Genomic DNA, 24,156 nt, shown 5'->3' on the forward strand with positions numbered 1-24,156 from the left:
CACAAAGGTATATTGGATGTGCCTGTAACTGAGAGATTTACTCGCTTTATTTTTATTGTTGTTTTATTTTTATTTATTTATTTTTATTCTGTGATTAAATGCGATCTTTTGTCTTGGTTTTTACGTTGTGTTGATTTAAATGTGATTTTTATGGTCTTCATGTGATGTAAAGCACTTTGAATTGCCTTGTGTTGAATTGTGCTATATAAATATATATAATTGCCTTGCCTTTTCAAAAGACTGGACAATACATTTGTGTATGAGACATGCAGGAAAAGAAGCGCGACCGCACAGTTATTTTTTATAGAGCGAGAGGGAAAGAGAGATAGTTCGTTGCTCAATGTCTTTAAGATGTCCTGCTGTACTTTCAAGTCATGTCAATTGAAAAATGGCCCGAATGTGTTGCTAAGGCTCGTGTGCGTCTATAAGAGGTGAGTACACGAACCCTCTTGTACTGTTTAGCCTTTATTGTTGTTGTTTTTGAGGTGATAATAGTTAGCGCCGAGCGCTAAGCTAATTAGATAATTCGCTAACCTGTATTTCATATGCAGAACCTGTAAAACCATGATTAAGTACAGCGGTAACACCACAAACATGCGAAATAGTACAGAAATCTGTGAAAACAAAGTATATTGGTTAAAAGAAGTCATTTGTAAAGACACTGTTTCCAGAAAATGTGGAATTCATTCCACCTGTGTAAATTTCATTGTATTGTTGAAGAGAATAAGTACTCCCTTTAAAATGGTTAATGTTTTTGCACTTTCTTGTAAAAATAAAAAAGCAGCTGTAGGGGAGCTTTTTGTTGTATGGGCATGTTTCCAACGTTCCTGTTGAATTATTAGGATAGTTTAAATAAATAATGGACAAAAATTTGTTTGTCTACTTTATTAATTAGTAAAGTACGATGCATCGATAAACGTGATAATTGTTATAACCGTGATCATTGTCAATACCATGATCATCGTTCAAGAATTGAATCGTAGCCCCCTGAATCGTAATCAAATCGAATCGTGGGGTGCCTAAGATGGCACACCCCTACAAAGATCTGTCTGAGGACTTGAGAAGGAAAATTGTGAGGAAGCATGGACAATCTCAAGGCTACAAGTGCATCTCAAAAAACCTGAATGCTCCTGTGTCTACCGTGCGCAGTGTCATCAATAAGCGTAAAGCCCATGGCACTGTGGCTAACCTCCCTAGATGAAGACGGAAAGGAAAAATTGTCGAGAGATTTCAACGAAATATTGTGCTGATGTTTGAGAAAGAACCTCAACTGACATCCAAACAAGTTCAAGCTGTCTTGCATTCCGAGGGTACAACAGTGTCAACCCGCACTATCCGTCGCAGTCAGAATCAAACGGGACTCCAAACTTCACTGTTTTGTGGCAGATTTTTCAGATGAATCTTCCATTGAATTACACCACAGACGCCGCAAATATTGCAGGAGACCTACTGGAGCCCACATGGATCCGAGATTCACACAGAAAACAGTGAAGTTTGGTTGTGGCAAACTCATGGTCTGGGGTTACATCCAGTATGGGGTGTGCGAGAGATCTGCAGGGTGGAAGGCAACAAAGTTTCAGATCTCAACAAATCTTAGCTGCCTCTTAGATTCCTAACCATAAAAAGGGACAAATTCTGCAGCAGGATGGTGCTGCATCGCATACTTCAATCTCTACCTCAAAGTTCCTCAAGGCAAAGAAGATCAAAATCCTCCAGGACTGGCCAGCCCAGTCACTAGACATGAACATCATTGAGCATGTCTGGGGTAGGATGAAAGAGGAAGCATTGAAGATGAAACCCAAGAATGTTGATGAACTCTGGGAGGCATGCAAGACTGCTTTCTTCAATGTTCCTGATGACTTCATCAATAAGTTGTATGAATTCTTGCCGAAGCCCGTGGAAGTCATACAAAATATGAAATTTGGATATCACAGCCCCACTACTTATTCGCTTATGTTATGTAACATTTTTTAGGGCTGTCAAAATTATCGCGTTAACGGGGGGGTAATTTTTTTTTAAAATTAATCACGTTAAAATATTTGACGCAATTAACGCACATGCCCCGCTCAAACAGATTAAAATGACAGCACAGTGCAATGTCCACTTGTTACTTGTGTTTTTGGAGTTTTGTTGCCCTCTGCTGGCGCTTGGGTGCGACTGATTTTATGGGCTTAAGCACCCATGAGCATTGTGTAATTATTGACATCAACAATGGCGGGCTACTAGTTTATTTTTTGATTGGAAATTTTACAAATTTTATTAAAACGAAAACATTTAATATAACATTTCTATAACTTGTACTAACATTTATCTTTTAAGAACTACAAGTCTTTCTATCAATGGATCGCTTTAACAGAATGTTAATAATGTTAATGCCATCTTGTTGATTTATTGTTATAATAAACAAATACAGTACTTATGTACAGTGTGTTGAATGTAAATATCCCTCGTGTGTTATCTTTCCATTCCAACAATAATTTACGGAAAAATATGGCATATTTTATAGATGGTTTGAATTGCGTTTGATTAATTTTTAAGCTGTGATTAACTCGATCAAACGTTTTAATCGTTTGACAGCCCTACTATTTTTGTACTTGAAGTACATTTTTTGTTGAATTTTCACACTACTTTCTGTAGGCGACAAAACTTTTGTCTTGCAAAAATTTGACCTTTTCAATGATAAATCTTTTTTCAGTGAAACAAATATAGTTTTGTGCATTCAACATCATTTGGGAGTGTCAGCTTTAATATGAGCCATTTCTGAAACCATTTGAATAATTAAAAGTCAGGTTATTAGCAATTGTTTCTACAATTAGCAATTGTTTCTACAAGACTTTTTTCAGGGACTGTACTTTAAAAGTGTTGAAATAAGACATAAAATGCACATATTACTTGTACTTTTAGTTTTAAACATATTGTATGGCTCTCACGGAATTACATTTAAAAAAAATGTGGCGTTCATGGCTCTCTCAGCCAAAAAAGTTCCCGGCTCCAGGTGTAGTGCTATACTTCCGTGTTGGAGTGCTGGTAGGGTCTTCTGTGAATTATATCAGGTAGCAGCCAGCAGCGAGGCACATCCCTCGTTGCCGAGGTGTTGCTATGGCAGTAACTCAAAAACTACGCGGTCAGCAGGTAAAACGCTCAAGAACTGAACTCTTCATCTGCCCTTTAAAGGTAGTTTCTAAAGCGTAAATGACATTGTTCATGTCCCGGACAGTTAGTTTGGCAACACTGGATTGGTTCCCAAAAAGCAGATTGAAAGGTGCCGCCAAGGACATGTCACTATGCTCAATGTCAAAACAAGGCTGCTTCAAAAGCTCCGACAGTGAGAATGACGGATGGCTCAAGTGTGGCTAGAGGGAATCGTGCACTGGATCCAAGGTTCATGATTCCTGAAAAGATGAAAGGAATACACCGACCGCAATGCTCAGGGGGCTTTCTTCAGGATCCAAACAGCTAAAAGGCCGAAAAGGGCATAGCACGAAGCATTAATCCGGTTAATGGGAATGGATTCAAAGATGGTTAGCTGGGAGGAGGCGGGCTGCAGAAATAAAAAGCAGGCATAAAGATGTGAGAACATTGAATACATGAAAAGAACCAGCGTAGAACTCCATGAAGAGGTCAGGAGGGAAAAGGGTCGATTGGCGTCGTGATGAAAGGACGAGGGTCCCGTAGCGGAAATATCTTTAACTCGGGCTGTCGTATCCTCTTTTGCTTACTTTTCCCGACCTCCTCGGCTCTTCCAAGTTGTCCGTTGGCCCAATGGAGTGTGTTAATCTCCTTCAAGGTTGGGTAATTACAGCAAAAAAAGCCCTAGCTCAACAGAAAGCGCATTCAGGTTATTATTGAGAGGGGCCCCCAATTGTATATTCACCTACTCATAATTAGGACACTCCAATTACCAGCCTGTTTCCTTCCACTGGCGGCTCTGCTTTAATTAGATTGCTCTGCTTTCAAGTCAATGGACGCTGCAATATTGACGCAACAAAACAGGATCAAAATAGCTTTACTATTTGGGTGGGTTATACCTAGTCATTGCACAAATACAGTGGGGCAAATAAGTATTTAGTCAACCACTAACTGTGCAAGTTCTCTCACTTGAAAATATTAGAGAGGCCTGTAATTGTCAACGTGGGTAAACCTCAACCATGAGAGACAAAATGTGGAAAAACCCCCCAGAAAATTACATTGCTTGATTTTTAATTAAATAATTTATTTGCAAATCATGGTGGAAAATAAGTATTTGGTCGATACCAAAAATTCATCTCAATACTTTGTTATGTACACTTTGTTGGCAATAACAGAGGCCAAACGTTTTCTGTAACTCTTCACAAGCTTTTCACACACTGTTGCTGGTATTTTGGCCCATTCCTCCATGCAGATCTCCTCTAGAGCAGTGATGTTTTGGGGCTGTGGCTGGGCAACACGGACTTTCAACTCCCTCCACAGATTTTCTATGGCGTTAAGATCTGGAGACTGGCTAGGCCACTCTAGGACCGTGAAATGCTTCTTACGAAGCCACTCCTTTGTCGCCATGGCTGTGCGTTTGGGATCATTGTCATGCTGAAAGACTCAGCCACGTCTCATCTTCAATGTCCTTGCTGATGGAAGGAGATTTTCACTCAAAATCTCTCGATACATGGCCCCATTCATTCTTTCCTTTAGACAGATCAGTCGTCCTGGTCCCTTTGCAGAAAAACAGCCCCATAGCATGATGTTTCCATCCCCATGCTTCACAGTGGGTATGGTGTTCTTCGGATGCAATTCAGTATTGTTTCTCCTCCAAACACGAGAGCCTGTGTGTCTACCAAAAAGTTCTAATCTGGTTTCATCTGACCATAACACATTCTCCCAGTCCTCTTCTGGATCATCCAAATGCTCTCTAGCGAACCGCAGACGGGCCTGGACGTGTACCTTCTTCAGCAGGGGGACACGTCTGGCAGTGCAGGATTTGAGTCCCTGGCGGTGCATTGTGTTACTGATAGTAATCTTTGTTACTGTGGTCCCAGCTCTCTAAAGGTCATTCACTAGGTCCCCCCCATGTGGTTCTGGGATTTTTGCTCTCCATTCTTGTTATTTTGACGCCACGGGGTGAGCTCTTGCATGGAGCCCCAGATCGAGGGAGATTATCAGTGGTCTTGTATGTTTTCCATTTTCTAACAATTGCTTCCACAGTTGATTTTTTTACACCAAGCGTTTTCCCTTTTGCAGATTCAGTCTTCCCAGCCTGGTGCAGGTCTACAATTTTGTCTCTGGTGTCCTTCGGCAACTCTTTGGTCTTGGCCATAGTGGAGTTTGGAGTGTGACTGACTGGAGTTGTGGACAGGTGTCTTTTATACCGATAATGAGTTAAAACAGGTGCCATTAATACAGGTAACGAGCGGAGCCTCGTTAGAAGAAGTTAGACCTCTTTGACAGCCAGAAATCTTGTTTGTTTGTAGGTGACCAAATACTTATTTTCCACTCTAATTTGGAAATAAATTCTTTAAAAATCAAACCGTGTGATTTTCTTTTTCTATATTCTGTCTATCATGGTTGAGGTTTTCCCATGTTGACAATTACAGGCCTCACTAATCTTTTCAAGTAGGAGAACTTGCACAATTGGTGGTTGACTAAATACTTATTTGCCCCACTGTAACTATTCATCAGAGTAGAAGCACCTTAATGTCCAATCCATTTGAACTTCTACTTCCCACTTACCTTAAATCTTGCGTTAGTGTAAAGAAGTAGCTTTGTGGTGATGACTATCCCGAATAAATTTTGAGCTGACACCTGAAAAATCTAAATATGCTGAGCCTTCCTCTTTGGAAGGTTTCATTTAGAGCACAATCCCTTTGTCCCACTGGTCTAATTGTAGTAAAACCTCATTCACTTAACCAAACGAAGCAGTTTTGGGTTCCGGATGCTATTGCGGTGAGCCTCGATCCCCCCTCTCGTTGTCATCGTGCTAATTCCCTGTCGGACGGCAAAGTTTGCATTAATCCATCTGCCTCTACATTTCATTACGACAACCTAGTTTTCTCACAGAGAAGCCTGACACAGCACGTCTTCTGTAACCACAGCCAAAGGGATGCAGAAAAAGAGCCGGGGAGACAGGAAGCCATGTGAGCGGCTATACGTAAAACAAAAGTCAGCGGTGACTTCAAACGAGGAAATAAAAGCAAAGATATCATCTTTTTCCCCCCCCTCCCACTCTAGAAGGTCTCTATGGGTTAATTAGAGCACACAAGAGTCCCATCTCAGCTGCCTGCAAGTTGCAAACTATGCATTAACACAACACACCATCCGCCGCGCACACAACAAACAACTCGGGCTAAGCTCTGAGTGCACGGCATCAAACGAGATCACAGTCCGTCTGGCTCGCTGCTCTCAGGTTAGCTCAAGTCACAAAGCTGGCGGTGAAAGTCTATCCGGCTCGAATCAGCCGAGGCGGAGGGCGGTCGGGCGCTGTCATCCGAGGTGCTGCCGACGAGCCTTCCCGCGGCGTTGAGATTTAAGGTGGCAGCGGCTGCATCTGGCGGGATTGTTTTTCTATTTGATGGGGCAAAAGTTCAACTGGGACTGCAACCGGATTGTTATTACTTAGGAAATACCGGTGCAAAGTTGGAGAAATGTCCAATTATGCACATTTTCAGCAAAGGCGTGGTAGCACAGCCTTTAGACAAAATAACTCCGAACAACCGCTTCAATGAGTTTCTTACAATGCTCTGCTGTAGTTTTAGACTATTCTTGTTTGGCCAACTGCCAACTGAGATTTGAAGGGTGCCTTCTCCAAACTGCCATTTTCAGATCTCTCCACAGGTGTTCTATGGGATTCAGGTCTGGAGTCATTGCTGGCCATTTTAGAAGTCTACAGTGTTTTCTCTCAAACCATTTTCTAGTGGTATTTGAAGTGTGTTTTGGGTCATTGTCCCGCTGGAAGACCCATGGCCTCTGAGGGAGACCCAGCTTTCTCACACTGGGCCCTACATTAGGCTGCAAAACTTGTTGGTATTCTTCAGACTTCATAATGCTATGCACATGGTCAAGCAGTCCAGTGCCAGAGGTAGCAAAGCAACCCCAAAACATCAGGGAACCTCTGCCATGTTTGACTGTGGGGACAGTGCTCTTTTCTTTGAGGGCCTCATTTTTTTCCTATAAAATACGTTGACGCCTTCTCCCAAAAGCTCTACTTTTGTCTCATCTGACCAGAGAACATTCTTCCAAAGCGCTTTTGGCTTTCTCAGGTAAGTTTTGGTAAACTCCAGCCTGGCTTTTTATGTCTCTGGGTCAGAAGTAGGGCCTTCCTGGGTATCCTACTATAGAGTCCCTTTTCATTCAGACGTCAACGTCCACAGCTAGGGAGGTTAGCCAGAGTGCTATGAGATTTTCACAGGAAAGTTCCTTGAGCCTTGAGATTGCCCATGCTTCCTTACTGTTTTGCTTCTCAAGTCCTCAGACAGTTCTTTGGACTTCTCCATGATCAATGTGGTACACACAAGGACACAGGACAGAGGTTGAGTCAACTTTAATCCATTGTAACTGGCTGCAAGTGTGATTTAGTTATTGCCACCACCTGTTGTGTTCCACAGGTAAGTAGCAGGTGCTGTTAATTACACAAATTAGAGAAGCATCACATGATTTTTCAAAGGGTGCCGATACACTCGTCCGGCACATTTTTGGAGTTTTATGTAAAACGATAATGATTTAAATTCTTTTTCCATTCTCTTTTGGGATTTTTCATTGCAAGCAAAATAAATGAAGGTATTACTATCAAAGCATTTGTAATTGCAATCATTTTCTGGGAGAAACTGAGCATTATCTGACAGAATTGCAAGGGTGCCAGTACTTTTGGCCAGCACTGTAACAATAAATAAAAATAAAAATAAATAAATAAATAAATAAAAATGGAGCATTCCTTTTCAGGTAAAACACTACTGCTTTTGTCCACAAGCACAGCCATACCCAACAAAAAAAAACTCTTTTGGGTTGCTTTAAGACCATATGAATAAAAAACGAAAACTGGGGAGAAGAGGACAAACCTTGGTTCCCTAAATTTCATACAGTTTAATTAACATTAAAGGCTGAGTTATGCTTCCACGTCAGACCTGCGCTGTCAACAAAGACACGATTTACGACCCAGCGCTGTAGCCTCTCTGGGTCCTTTTTTTACTGACTTCATGTTGCGTCAACGCGTGTGACATGGTGGAAATGGACTATGATTGGTCGGCTCAGACTGTTGTTTCTCAAAAATGATTTTTCTACACGCAAAAATGGACCAAGCCGACGAGAGTATCAACGAAGAGCAAGTACGACAACTTCTACAATGTCTCGTCAAGACATTATGGAGATTGCCAAATGGCAAGCAATTCGTGGAGGTCAGCCAGCGATTGAATAAAAAAAATTCATGTGTGTGTTCGGAATCGAATGCCCACACGATGCTGTGCCAGCTTTTTATCACTTTATGTCGTATTTTTGGTCGGTGCACTTCATCATTTATTGTGTACATATGTTTGCTATGAGTCTGACTTATTTACGTGTCACACTTCAAGTATATGAAGAATAAAGCACAGGTGTCAAAAGAGTTGTTTTGATGTTTAATTTTCAACAACAGACAGTTCACACACGATACATCGTCACTGATTGAGAGTGCCTTGGTGCTTTTATGATAACGTTAACATCAAGACTTCCAACGCAGTTTGGGAAATTCCATAGACGCCAGAAATCTGCTATGGCTTCCCACTGGCTGTTTGTCGGACACGGCAAACAAATCGGGCTAGAGGGCTTTGCAGACTTTGGACAAAACGCTGGACGCAGTGCTCGACGCCAGTTTGAAGCTAGCCGCTACAGCTAGCTGGTTTCCACCCAAGGCTAGAACTCTCTATGCGGCATCAAAAGTTGGAACGACCGCCTCGAAGCAGTCTTCTGCGTCGCCTGCGCCTAAACTTTTGTATGATCAACATTTTTTCAATGTTGATGAGCTGAAGATCCGCATTCAAGCGTTCCATCTTGCATTGTTTATTTCTTATCCATTAAACTACACAAGAGGAAGTCAACAAGCATGCCCCAAAATTGTATAAACATAACGCCACACCCCTCTAGTGGCTTGGCGGCGAATTACAGAGCAACGCGTCACCAGGCCGGAGAACCATCGAATGTCATATTCCGTAGTCGCTGCGAGTCACCGCAAGGCGGGAGCATAACTCAGGCTTAACAGTAGAAAACATCCAGAAGGATATTTCTCTCAAAGCAGCTTCCCCCTCGGGTTTGAGAAATTCGCACAGATTAATGTCATGCCAACTCTGATGCAGGTCGGACTTTCAGTAGCAAAAGTAGTGGTTGGTTCCCCACCAACACAACATTTACGTTTTTACATTAATTACAGTGGCTGCTGCTGTCGGAAAAAAATTCCGATATCCCTAATTTTCCAAGGGGGTGGAGGAGGCGGCGTGTTGTATTTCTGTCAAGGAGGGTGGATGCGTGTGTGTGTTGGGGGGGGGGGGGGGGGGGTCTAGTCATCAGTCAATCAAACGTGCGTTTTGGGGGGGGGGGGACTGGCATATTCAGCAAGTGATAGGGGTCAATGTAAGTCAGAACACAATTAAAACACTGGAATTCACTAAATAACGGTAGGGTCAATTCTATCTTAACAACATGGGAAGACTAAATTACCTATATAACTGAAGTCATTATATAATGCAGATAAGGTTGCTGAGAACAATTTGAGCATCCTGAAAAGTTGGCAGTGTTGTGTCCCTACCGTCCCTATGCAAAACCATACCCTTGATTTTCAGATTGCATCCACAATAATACATATGTGTACAATATACAATGGTGTGACTGTGCAGATGCACAGATTTGGTAGCCACAAACTTAAAACGTGACACTCGTGGTTGGTTTTGGAACTTATTGCCATTAAAACATGATCATTCAATGCCAGTCATCCCAGTGTAAATGGTTTTGAAATAGGGAATGGCTAATGTGGAGTACCGTATTGGCCCAAATATAAGACGGTGTTTTTTGGATTGAAATAAGACTGAAAAAGAGGGGGTTGTCTTATATTCGCGGTCTAGACATTATACCCATTCATCACGTGAGATGGTGCCAGATATCATTAAAGCGATATTCTGTCATGACAGATCTCAGCTACTCTCAAGTTTAACCAGTTTGCATTATTTTATTGCAATGTTTCTACTTATGGCAGAAAACACTCAGGCGACTTGAAGTTCCGCTCTAAGACCCCCAATTTGGCCAACTTTCAAAATTGTCCGATATGCACGTGTGATACATCATTTGAAAGCCTAAAATCTCAAATTTCTGGGGGAAGAAAATTTTTGAACAGGAGGGCATTTAAAAAAAAAAAAAAAGCAGAAAAACAGAGCAGAATTACAGACGCCATGACTTTAACGAGATATTATCGCATACTTACCTTGTTTCGATCCAAAAACCCCATGTAGCATGTATCACTGAGTGTCAAGACACAGTTGTGAATGCCCACAGCTGGATTTTTGGGGGATTTTATGGGCGAAACATGACAATATAACAAGGGTGCGATGCAGAAATCGCAGACATCAAGGAGTAGTCGAGATTTTCTTTTACATATATTTACCCCTTTAATTTTTTTTTTTTTTTTTTTTAATTTTTCTTTGTTTGGATCGATTATTTATCATCTAACATATCGGAGAAAATGCGACAGTACCAAAAAAAATACAATTAAGCGATAGTTATGAGGTAGATATCCATGACTTTTTTACAGACGCCATTTTTTTCATTGTGACGTCATTTGTTTAAAAGTTTAAAATATACGAGTGACTAATTTTTTAAATTTGTATTTTTTTTTTTTAAAACGAAATATTAGACATCAATTAATGTTTGTAAGCTAAAAATAAAAGACATTTTGAATTATAAATATAATTATTACCTTAGTTTTATGGCTGGGTTAAAACAAAAGCGGTTGCGCGACGTCTGTAAATGGGGGTTTTCAGGGTAAGAGGGACAAATTTAAAATAGTTCGGGGGCTTAATGTGCCATGAATCTGCTATGGCAGCATATAAACATATTCTATCAAACACAAAACTTGTTTTGGCTTAAAACAGTTTGGCAGTTTCTTTTCGAGAGGAGGGCAAAAGCAGAAACTTGCTTTTTCAGTCTTGTCTGTGTTTTCCGCCTTACTCCGATTTGTTTCAAGACTACAGTTAGACTTCACTTTGATGGTTAATGCAGTTATTGCAATGTTGTTTTATCAAAATAGATTGGTTTATTTAAATTTCAAAAACCAGAAGCCATTCATTTACGAATGTGATTGCACTTTAGTTTACACGTTTAAATGTTCAGATATTAAGATTCGAATGAGGCAAAATAACATGCTTTTTCTCTCAAATATATTGTTATAATCATTTGTTTTGGATGTACTGTAATTATTTTCTGTATAAAAATGAATTTGGTGTTCAAAAAGTCTTTTTAAACGTGAGTCTTAAAAAAGTCTTATAACCAGGGCCGTCTTATATTCGGACCAATACGGTATACTCACTAAGGGTTTAACTCCGGTTTACAACGGCACTCACCTTCTCCCTCCTCTGCCTGCATGCCTCCTCAGCCGATACCAACGTTTTGTAGTAGTTGCTTCGCTCGGCCGTGAAGTGGACCTTGGATAGGGCGTTCTCCACCAGCGCCACAGACAGGTTGACGCCTTCGATGTGCAGCCAGCCGATGAAGTTGCCGGCTTTGTCCATGCTCTCCACTTCCACCTCCACCTGGATTCCAACAAGGGAAAAACATTGTCGCGATATTTAGCCGAGATTAGAGTGGTCATTACAAAAAATAAAGTGCAGATGCTATCTTTGAGGAGTTGGCAGTGTTCTTTACTTGAATTCACAAAGCTAATATGGATTTTCCTGCAGTGCTTTGTCATCACCAAAATTAACCTTTTGTCTGGAACATCTGTTTTTATTAGCAGGTCAATGCACAGCCGATCAGCAGCGTTAAATTAGCGTGGCGTATGCGTTTCTTTGCAACGTAACCCCTCAGAAATTAGCCACTTGCAACTCATAAGAAAATTTGTGCCTATTCAGACTAATTATCTATTCATTTGCTTTCGACCACTCATGGGGGAATGGGTGGAAAGAACACAAATACACACACACACACACACCACACAAAATAAGATTGTTTTTTTCCCAGTCAGCGAGAAAGCGAGAGGGCAGGTGCGCCAGCGAGATAGGAGGCCGAGTCTAGTGATTAGGAGTGCCGCCGCTAATGCCACGGCCACGGGGGAAATTTGCCTGGAATTAAGATTGTAAACTGCTCGGCCTCGTCATGTTGCTAAAGAAAAAAAAAAGATTTTATTTAACGCTGGGTTAATCTGAAGCGGCAAACTGACAGTGTGGTTATTTCATACCGAAATCGCCGTCCTTTCAGAACCAGGTTAGATGAACTTTACAGGAATTTAAAGCGTACTCAGTCCTTACAGTGGGGCAAATAAGTATTTAGTCAACCACTTGAAAATATTAGAGAGGCCTGTAATTGTCAACATGGGTAAACCTCAACCATGAGTGACAGAATGTGGAAATAAAACCCAGAAAATCACATTGTTTGATTTTTAAAGAATTTATTTGCAAATCATGGTGGAAAATAAGTATTTGGTCAATACCAAAAGTTCATCTCAATACTTTGTTATGCACCCTTTGTTGGCAATAACGGAGGCCAAATGTTTTCACACACTGTTGTCCTCTGGAGCATTGATGTTTTGGGCCTGTCATTGGTCAACACCGACTTTCAAGTCCCTCCACAGATTTTCTATGGGGTTGAGATCTGGAGACTGGCTAGGCCACTCCAGGACCTTGAAATGCTTCTTACGAAGCCACTCCTTTGTTGCCCTGGCTGTGTGTTTTGGATCATTGTCATACTGAAAGACCCAGCCACGTCTCATCTTCAATGCCCTTGCTGATGGAAGGAGATTTTCACTCAAAATCTCTTGATACATGGCCCCATTCATTCTTTCCTTTACACAGATCAGTCGTCCTGGTCCCTTTGCAGAAAAACAGCCCCAAAGCATGATGTTTCCACCCCCATGCTTCACAGTGGGTGTGGTGTTCTTCGGATGCAATTCAGTATTGTTTCTCCTACAAACACGAGAACCTGTGTTTCTACCAAAAAGTTCTATTTTGGTTTCATCTGACCATAACACATTCTCCCAGTCCTCTTCTGGACGGGCCTGGACGTGTGCTTTCTTCAGCAGGGGGACACGTTTGGCAATGCAGGATTTGAGTCCCTGGCGACGCATTGCGTTACTGAGCCTTTGTTACTGTGGTCCCAGCTCTCTGTAGGTCATTCACTAGGTCCCCCCGTGTGGTTCTGGGATTTTTGCTCACCGTTCTTGTTATCATTTTGACGCCACATGGTGAAATCTTGCATAGAGCCCCAGATGGAGGGAGATTATCAGTGGTCTTGTATGTCTTCCATTTTCTATTAGTTGCTCCAACAGTTGATTTCTTTATACCAAGCATTTCATCTATTGCAGATTCACTCTTCCCAGCCTGGTGCAGGTCAGAACTGTCATAAGACAGTCATAATTATGACATGACACTATCATGGGCATTACTGAATGCTTATGACAGGTGTCATTAAGTGCCATCTGGCAAATTATGTTACTAACTCTATTTATGTCCAGCTCGGATCTTTTACATCCATTCAAAAGTGAGATAATTTGCTGAATAACACTAAATGACATCTGTTATAAGCATTCATTAATGCCCATGACAGTGTCATGTCACAATGACAGTCTCATGGCGCCACTGGTAAAGTGTTACCAAATAACATAACTAGCAATAATGAAACAACTGGAACAATAACTGAATAAATAATTAGCACAGAACATGAATTATGAATGTTATTTACGTCTGTTGCGCTGTAATACATACTAGGAGGCGTGTTGGACAACAACAGTGTTGACAGCAGGTTGCAGAAGAGATTGACTGTCTCCCCCAAGGGAGCCGTGATGGCCAATTGAAGCTTCTTGAAGCAGCCAGTTGGTTCAAAGCCTCATGGTGGTTCATTTGGTCTTCTGACCGTCATTTGATGCCGCAGTCTAATGAAGTGTTACCGGTTAATATCTTATGGTGTAAATATCCCATAATACAGTGAGGACAGCTGCGGCCTATAGTCCAGTGCGGCTTATCTATGAACAAATGCCGTTTTTGTGTCACATTTGATGGGTTGCAGCTTATAGTCAGGTGCGCCTTATAGTGCGAAAATTATGGTAAATTCTTTAAAAACGAACAATGCGATTTAGTCCCCCCCCCCCCCACCCACATTCTTTCTCTCATGGTTGAGGTTTACCCATCTTGACATTCACAGGCCTCTCTAATCTTTTCAAGTAGAAGAACTTGCACAATTGGTGGTTGACTAAATACTTATTTGCCCCACTGTATCTACCTGTGAATATTTCTGTACTCTCTCTCCGTTATGCAGACTCTTTAGCACTCCGGGCCCAGTGGCAGTTACATAACTAGGCCATTAGGACAGAACTCGTCCACAGAGCACCGTCGAATGTCAAACGGAGGAAGTGGTCGAAGGCAAGAAAAGGTTACCGACAAACGGCAAAAAGGATGGAAAGGGAAAACGCGGGGAAAATGACTAGTAGCCCTATTTTATGACATTAAAGCGTGCAGCCTAGCATGAGCGACATCAGACTGCAAAGGAACGAGTCATTAATTCAACGTGAGCATTTTAGAGAAAAAAAATAGGTTCCTTTTTAGTTCATCTTGCCTTTTAATAGCTTCGGAAATATAATGGCAAGGATGGCGGGAGGCGGCCTAGAAACTGCCTTGAATGGAGCCCAGATGGCTCCCAGTAGAGGCTCTCCGTCGAGCCAAGATGGCTCCCGTCGGAACACAAATGGGCTCCCGTAATCTCATAAATGACGGGGATTGTGTCGACACGGCGGATGGAAATGACGGAGGGGAAAAAAATAAAAACCACACACACACACACAAAAAAGTTTTACGCATGCAATATTGCAGTCATTCCTGAGCACAAGAGAGGCCCCAAGGTCATTGTTTAAACCGGCAGCTGATTTAATTCACTTAACTCTTTGGAAGTGAATGAAAATAAAGAAGTGAATGAATAAATAAATACAAAGCCGCAGTGGGTGACACCTTGTCAGAGCCAAAAGTTGCACTAAAACAAATTGAAAGCACGCAGCGGGATTGCATTTCAGAAATTGCTATTGTTCTTCACCAACAAACCACGGTTCAGTGTTGCCTCAAGATCCGCATCACTCGACTCGTGAGGTCTTCCAAATAAGATTTTAAGTCGAATAAAACTTGCTTCTAAAGGCACGACTGAACTGCATCTACTCAATGCTTCATCATCAGGTTGCAAAACATGTCCACTGGCGTGTGTTGAAATCTTTTTATCGCTAAACGGACATGCGGTGCGAGCTTCTGCTAAATGAGATATTTTTAGCCCGGCAGCAACACACACCATCGCAGCCTTGATCAGATTTCAAGCCAAATCGATATCTTGTAAAGGTGTCGCTCGCTGGGAGGAGATAATTAATCAAAGCTGAACTGCAAACAAAATCAAACTGTCAGAGACTACGGATGAGCGTGGGGGGAGGACTCAAATCAATTAACAGATGACAATTACTACACAAAAACAAAACAAACTAGCCCTGCAAGCACGACTGACCAGGCCCTCGCACAACGTATCGACTCTCCGTATGTACGTGCAAAATTTGGTGAGTTTTCTAGCATTTTCAGGCCTTCAAATTGGCCATTTTCATTTGCCATGAAGACCAAAAACATTTGTTCCCCGCCGCTTCAACGAAAACTCAATATTTTTCATCAGATACCTGAACACATGTCTTAAGGCTCCCGTGATGCAGGTTTGAGGTCAATTGATTTTTTTTTTATCCCAAGGAGGAGGAGCCTTTCTGGTAAAAAAGGGCATTTCCTGTTCGCACTAGGGGCGCCAGGCTTAATGGGTGATATTTTAATACAGTCGTGTTCAGGCTCGGATACCTCAAATGCATGCCAGATATGAAAAAGACTGCACCTTGTATCAGGAAGTTATTAGTCATTTACTAATTTGGCGTGTTGCCAAAAAACGTCCGACTTTGGTACCCCGACCAGGTCAGGGCCCGTGAATGAAAACTCACCATTTTGATAACTTAACACTTCATATCTCTCATGAACACTCTCACCAATTTTAAGTAGGATCCAACTAACTGCCTGGGCACAATTATCTCAAACGTGCACGTTGGTTTTCGACTAAAATTGCATGTTTTTTAACATTCAATCCAAAATACCTGATTTCCTGTTGGGTTTGGAATATGAGTGCAAGAGACTTTTTGAAGCAGTTTTGCACAACATATCGACTCCCCAAATTTCATCACTCTACATTGAAAAAAACCTTTTTTAAAAAGAGAAGGGAGCGCAACTGAGGCATTTTGTGGCATTTTTCCCCAACATTGCAAAATTATCGGAATTTACGCGAAGTCGCATGTGTGTGCAGATTTTGGTGAGTTTTCGAGCATGTTCAGGCCTTCAAATTGGCCATTTTCATTTCCCATGAAAACGGAAGAACAACATTTGGACCCCGCCACTTCAATGAAAACTCAATATTTTTCATCAGATACCTGAACACACGTCTTAAGGCTCCCATGATGCAGGTTTGAGGTCAATTGATAGTTTTCCCCGAGGAGGAGGAGCCTTTCTCGTGAAAAAAAGCGTTTCCTGTTCCCACTAGTGGTGCCAGGCTTAATGGGTGACACTTCAATGCAGTCGTGTTCAGGCTCGGATACCTCACATGCATGCCAGATATGAAAAAGATTGCACCTTGCAACAGGAAGTTATAAGTCATTTACTGATTTGGCATGTTGCCAAAAAAACACCCGACTTTGGTACCCCGACCAGGTCAGGCCCGTGAATGAAAACTCACCATTTTGATAACTTCTAACTTGACAACACCTCATATGTCTCATGAACATTCTCACCAATTTTAAGTAGGATCCAACTGAGTGCCTCGTCGCTATGGTTTCAAATGTGCACGCTGGTTTTCGCCAAAAATTGCATGTTTTTAAACATTCAATCCAAAATACCAGATTTCCTGTTGGGTTTGGAATATGAGTGCAAGACTTTTTGAGGCAGTTTTCCACAATGTATTGACTTCCCAAGTTTCATTGCTCGATGTTGAAAAAAACAAAATGGAGAGGCCTTTTTGAAAAATTCAAGGGCGCGCCACAGCCATTTTGTGACGTTTTTCGCAACGTTGCAAAATTATCAAAATTTACGCGAACCCGCACGTATGTACAAATTTTGGTGAGTTTTTGAACATGTTCAGACCTCTAAATTGGCTATTTTCATTTGCCATGAAGAAACATAATAGTCCTTTACTAAACAATAGGCCCTTCGCCCCTGTTGGTGCTCAGGCCCTAAAAGTAAAATATTTGGCTCAAGGTTTTGAGTTGTTTGCTTAAGAAATTCCAGTCTTTCTTGTCAAAGCCGAGAAGCCTATAGGATCTACAGAAACTGTGTGTGGTAAAACGAGAAGGGTTATTGCAGATAAATGGATGCATGAACGAAACTAGGCAAGACCTAAAGCTCACGTTAAACGTCTCCACTTACAACAAGGTGTAAGGTGACAGAGAGCTGTCCATGGTATTTATCATAGAGAACAGATGTCTACCGACCAGTCATCCCATTGGTTATTCAAGTATTTGAATGAAAATTGATTTTGCCTAACACAGGCCCAATTGTTTTACCATCCACACCTCAAAGGGGAACCTAAGACTTAAAGACTTGTAGGCTCTAATACGCCACAATTGTTTTCTTTTACTAAAATATGTTATTACAAACATAAATTATTGCCATTGATTTAAAAATCTATAATATTTAGTACATATTTCGACCCACGGAGGGCGCCATGTTTTATGCGCACAATGGACGCTCGGGGTGATGACGTAGATAGTCACTGTCACTCGACAAATGTTACCGGGTGACTGCAACACATGCGCTCATCGGTTAAAAGCGGCGAGTACTGACTATGAGTTTTTATTGAGTCTTTCATTTCCTTTTTATTGCCTCAAAATACTTTTTGCATGTGTTTCCCTCTCATACTTTTAAGCATAGTGTTTTTCGTGGTGGCTTTAAATAACATTGTTGATCTGTTGACCACATCATATTTAAACCACCCTGATTTGATATTACTAAGTTTAAGTATATTTTTAAGGCATCTTTAGTATGTTCGGTCTGTATGCATCTAAACAAAAGACGCTGAAAGCGCACGGTAGTACTTTGGGTGTCAAACTCGCCTCTTGTAGGACGTTTCGCCGGTGTAGCACATTTTGGCTCGTCTCCTCCAGTCTTTCCTGTTCATTTTGCTTTTGCTGCTCGTTTTGTGAAATATCAACAGTGTTGTCATGGTCATTAATGTTCCTCTTGGGTTCAAATTAAAAGAGTTGAACAGATGACATGTTTATGTCGCTAGAGTCATACTCTGGATGCCCGGCATCATAACTAAGTGACATCACCACCCTGCGACGTCAACGACAATGGCTACCATAGTAATTAAACTAATTTTACAAATTGTACAAAAACAAAAACACGAAGAGGTGCTTTAATGTCAAATTATTTTAACTCATAACGTTTATCTTTTAAGAACTACAAGTTTTTCTATCCGTGGATCCCTTTAAGCTGAATTACTACCAAAAAAGTGTCCAACAATATGACAAGGCAGTGATATTTTCGTCATAGACTTCATAATGTATTGACAGGACACGGGCGTGGAGCAGATAATTAGTGGGCCTGCATTGTAGGAGAGGCCGTCAAAGCTGACCGAGGGCAATCACAGACAAAAAGCATTTTTCGTTGAAAATTCTTGTGAATAAATGCTTAAATCCCCGAATTCTTTATAGATATGGACGTAAAACAGTCTTGATTCTTGCTTAAAAGCCAAAAAAAAAAAAAAAAAAAAAAAAAAAAAAACGTGACGTAAGCCTTTATTTTACGTAAATATATCGAAGTACAATGCTAGCCTGTTAGTGAATGTAGCTAGCGGTCGCCTGATGTAAACAGAGCTTTTCCGGTGAAAGTTCTTGTGACTAAATGCTTAAATCCCCAAGTTCTTTATAGATATGGACAAAAAACAGTCTCAATTCTTGGTTAAAAGCAAAAAAAAAATGTGCACTAAGGATTTATTTTACGTAAACATGTCGAAGTACAATGCCAGTCTGTTAGTAAATGTAGCTAGCGGCCGCGTGATGTAAACAGAGCTTTATTGGTGAAAATTCTTGTGAATAAATGCTTAAATCCCAGAATTCTTTATAGATATGGACGTAAAATTGTCTTGTTTAAAAACAATTTAAAAGCATTCTTGGTTAAAAGCAAAAAAAAAAAAAACATGCAGTAAGCATTTATTTACGTATATGTCGAAGTACAATGCTAGTCTGTGAGTGAATATAGATAGCAGCCGCCATATGTAAACAAAAGCTTTTCTCGTTGAAAATTCTTGTGAATAAATGCTTAAATCCCAGGACTCTTTATAGATATGGACGTAAAACGGTCTTGTTTAAACGCAATGTAAAAGCATTCTTGGTTAAAAGCAAAAAACAAAAACATGCAGTAGGCATTTATTTTACGTAAATATGTCTCTGTGCTCGTCTGTGAGTGAATGTAGCTAGCAGCCACCATATGTGAACACAGAGCTTTTCTCGTTGAACATTCTTGTGACTAAATGCTTAAATCCCTGAATTCTTTATAGATATGGACGTATAACAGTCTCAATTCTTGGTTAAAAGAAAAAAAAAAAAGTGCAGTAAGCATTTATTTTACGTAAATATGTCAAAGTACAATGCTAGTCTGTTAGTAAATGTAGCTAGCGGCCACCTGATATAAACAGACCATTTCCGGTGAAAATTCTTGTGACTAAATGCTTAAATCCCCGAGTTCTTGATAGATATGGACGTGAAACCGTGCAGTTAGCATTTATTTTACGTAAATATGTCAAAGTACAATGTTAGTGAATGTAGCTCGCGGCCGCCTGATAAAAAAAACACATCTTTTCCGGTGAAAATTCTTGTGACTAAATGCCTAAGTCCCCGAGTTCTTTATAGATAGGGACGCAAAAGTCTCGATTCTTGCAAAAAAAAGTGCAGTAAGCATTTATTTTACGTAACTATGTCGAAGTACAATGCTAGTCTGTTAATGAACGTAGCTAGCGGCCACCTGATGTAAACAGACCATTTCCGGTCAAAATTCTTGTGACTAAATGCTTAAATCCCCGAGTTCTTGATAGATATGGACGTGAAACCAGTCTCAATTCTTGGTGAAAAGCAAAAAAAACGTGCTGTTAGCTTTTTTTTTACGTAAATATGTCGAAGTACAATGTTAGCGAATGTAGCTAGCGGCCGCCTGATGTAAACAGAGCTTTTCCGGTGAAAATTCTTGTGACGAAATGCCTAAATCCCCGAGTTCTTTATAGATAGGGACGTAAAACAGTCTCGATTCTTGGTTAAAAGCAAAAATACCATGCAGTTAGCATTTATTTTACGTAAATATGTCGAAGTACAATGCTAGTCTGTTAGTGAATGTAGCTAGCGGCCGCCTGATGTAAACAGAGCTGTTCCGGTGAAAATTCCTGTGAGTAAATGCTTAAGTCCCAGAATTCTTTATAGATATGGACGTAAAGTTCTATATATCGTATTAATTCTTGGTTGATTCTTGGTTAAAAGCAAAAAAATAAAAAAAACGTGCAGTAAGGATTTTACGTAACCATTTTTTCATGACGATGACGGGCTAAAAGACATGGCTTGGGAGACAAACATAACGAGACAAATGCCAGTTTTCGTCTGATGAGACGATGACGAGACGAAAATACGACATTGTACGTGGAGTACTTAATCTTTCATTGTAGCAGTGTTTGGTTTGTGTCATTGGAGTTTAGGATGTCTCTAAAGCTAGGCTGCACCCTAGCTTGCTTGTTTGAAAACACGGTCAGATTTGTTTTCTTATCTTGGAAAGAGAATATGCAATGCTGCTTTAGCTTTTAAAGGTCTGTGCTGAGTGATCAGCAGATGCTAAATGTAACTACTAGCATTAGCTTCAGAATGGCAAACGTCCTCTGAAAACACAATAGCAAAAAAAAAAAAAAATCCCGGAATTCTCAGTGTTAAATGCTCAGACATTTTTTTTTTTACGTACAGTTCGTTGCTTCCAGGTGGGTTTAATTGAAAATGATGTACTGCTTTTCCTGCCAAGTGTGTTTTATCATCACCAAGTTGGCGTTCTTGTAGACGCTACAATATGTGCATGTCTATGTTTATTCGAATTGAAATATGTATTTTCGTCCAAAAGATTAAAATAAAAATGTAAAAAGCTGCCAATAACAACTCTGCTCTATGGGGGTTTTGGCTATGAGACTGGCTGCTATAAATGTCAGAATTAACTCTCCATAAGGAAAAAAATACAAAGAAAATTGCTGGCGTCTTTGACCACCTGAAGTGATCAAAAACAAGTGTTGTGCAAAGCTACAATAACATGCACATTGTGTAGGTGTTTATAGAACTCCCCTTTGGGGTTGATCAATGGAACTCGGGCGGGTTTCATGCATCACTGTCAGAGGGCCATGACGCCGTCTTGTCGGTGGCGGGGACAAAAGTCAAACGGTCCGGAGCCCATTAACGGTCAGGCAAACCAGCGTGATGCCCGCCATTAAACCTGTCTGATGTCCATTAATGGATTTTTCCTTTGGTCAATTGATAATGGATGTGTTCCACTCTGACAACTCTAGTGAACAAGAAAAGTTGCAGAGGGGAGACACGATAAGACGGGCATACATCCTGAGACATGAATGGATTTGCCGTACTTACATACAATGGGGCAAATAAGTATTTCGTCAACCACCAATTAGAGAGGCTTGTAATGGGTAAACCTCAACCATGAGAAACAGAATGTGGAAGAAAAAAAAAAGAAAATCACATTGTTTGATTTTTAAAGAATTTATTTCCAAATTAGAGTGGAAAAAAAGTATTTGGTCACCTACAAACAAGCAAGATTTCTGGCTGTCAAAGAGGTCTAACTTCTTCTAACGACGTCTAACGAGGCTCCACTCGTTACCTGTATCAATGGCACCTGTTTTAACTCATTATTGGTATCAAAGACACCTGTCCAAAATCTCAGTCAGTCACACTCCAAACTCCACTATGGCCAAGACCAAAGAGCTGTCGAAGGACACTAGAGACAAAATTGTAGACCTGCACCAGGCTGGGAAGACTGAATCTTCAATAGGTAAAACGCTTGGTGTAAAGAAATCAACTGTGGGAGCAATTATTAGAAAATGGAAGACATACAAGACCACTGATAATCTCTCTCGATCTGGGGCTCCATGCAAGAGCTCACCCCGTGGCGTCAAAACTATAACAAGAACGGTGTGCAAAAATCCCAGAACCACACGGGGGGACCTAGTGAATATCCTACAGAGAGTTGGGAGCACAGTAACAAAGGCTACCATCAGTAACAAAATGCGCCGCCAGGGACTCAAACCCTGCACTGCCAGACGTGTCCCCCTGCTGAAGCCCTACACGTCCAGGTCCATCTGCGGTTTGCTAGAGAGCATTAGGATGATCCAGAAGAGGACTGGGAGTGGCCTAGCCAGTCTCCAGATCTCAACCCCATAGAAAAACTGTGGAGGGAGTTGAAAGTCCGTGTTGCCCAACGACAGCCCCAAAACATTACTGCTCTAGAGGAGATCTGCATGGAGGAATGGGCCAAAATACCAGCAACAGTGTGTGAAACGCTTGTGAAGAGTTACAGAAAACGTTTGGCCTCCGTTATTGCCAACAAAGGGTACATAACAAAGTATTGAGATGAACTTTTGGTATTGACCAAATACTTATTTTCCACCATGATTTGCAAATAAATTCTTTAAAAATCAAACAGTGTGATTTTCTGTTTTTTTTTTCCACATTCTGTCTCTCATGGTTGAGGTTTACCCATGTTGACAATTACAGGGCTCGTTAATATTTTCAAATGGGAGAACTTGCACAATTAGTGGTTGACTAAATACTTATTTGCCCCACTGTATTCACAGTGTGAAAGACTCATCCGAGCGGAATTTGGAGACTGCGTGTTACCAAACGACACCTTTGTACCTACTAGCACGATTTAGTTCACCAATGAACAAACATCAGACAGCAATTGGAGCACCAGGGGCTCTTTGTGATGCCAAATCACCTGTTTGATCTTAATTTCTGGACCCACCTCCTCCATTTGCCAAAGCAAAATGACTAATAGACATCATAGGATGCAGCGGCTGAGATCAGTGACAAAGACGAATGAGAGACTCTTTGGCAATATAATGACCAGTGAGATTTTACATCAGTCAATCTGACCTATCGGATCAATAATTGGGGGATTTTGAGGGGGCAGTTCAGTACCTGTATTTCCACTTGAAACAGTTTAATGTCACACTCCTTCAACCGTCGCCACAACTGCAATTTAACGACAACACAAGGAACAATGGGTTCATTGAAAAATATTAACCCGGAAAGGTTTACAAAAGAGGGAAGGCTTTTGTCGGCAAACTAAATCATGCTAAATCTGTTTGAAAATTACTTTATAGATCCTTTGCTGGATGAAATGAAATGAATGAACTGAAGCGACTGCTTTGGGCCTAGTTATTAAAATCAATAACAGCAATAACTACCTCTCAGATTCTTTTTTCTTGAAACGGTGGCGACACAGCATGCCGGTCGATAAATATTGAGCTACATTTGTAATAATACTAATATCAAATAATTCCCTTTAAGTGGGTGGGTTCGGCTTGAGGAAACACAAATGGGACGAGGGTGATTTAAGACTACTCTCTTGTGATTGAAAAAAATGAACATGAGTTGGGATATTTTTAGAATTTCGTCAGCTGCTTTCTCGTAGATTAAACAAGGTTTGGAAGCGTTTGAATGATTACATTTCATTTATGAATTATTACTATGATATGTAGCATGTATGGTTGTCAAAATAAATGTGCTTTTTATGATAGTATTTGCAGTCGCTATAATTGTGATGCAAAAATGCATTGATTTTGCTTGCAATTAAAAAAAGAGCGGGTGTGAAAAAAAAAACTAAATCATTATCTTTTTACTCAAAACTCCAAAAATGGGCCAGACAAAAGTATCGGCAC

General features: G+C 40.8%; 1 protein-coding gene across 1 annotated transcript in view; it reads right to left on the minus strand.

The window, feature by feature from the left end:
• Positions 1–24,156, minus strand: part of snd1 (staphylococcal nuclease and tudor domain containing 1) — a 317,379-nt gene that overhangs the window by 103,149 nt on the left and 190,074 nt on the right. Inside the window, exon 17 of the mRNA XM_057854783.1 lies at positions 11,544–11,732. Within this exon, the coding sequence (XP_057710766.1) occupies positions 11,544–11,732 (189 nt within the window). The remainder of the gene's footprint in view (positions 1–11,543; positions 11,733–24,156) is intronic.

This window comes from Corythoichthys intestinalis, chromosome 13, assembly GCF_030265065.1.
Source record: "Corythoichthys intestinalis isolate RoL2023-P3 chromosome 13, ASM3026506v1, whole genome shotgun sequence".
Lineage (NCBI taxonomy): Eukaryota > Metazoa > Chordata > Actinopteri > Syngnathiformes > Syngnathidae > Corythoichthys > Corythoichthys intestinalis.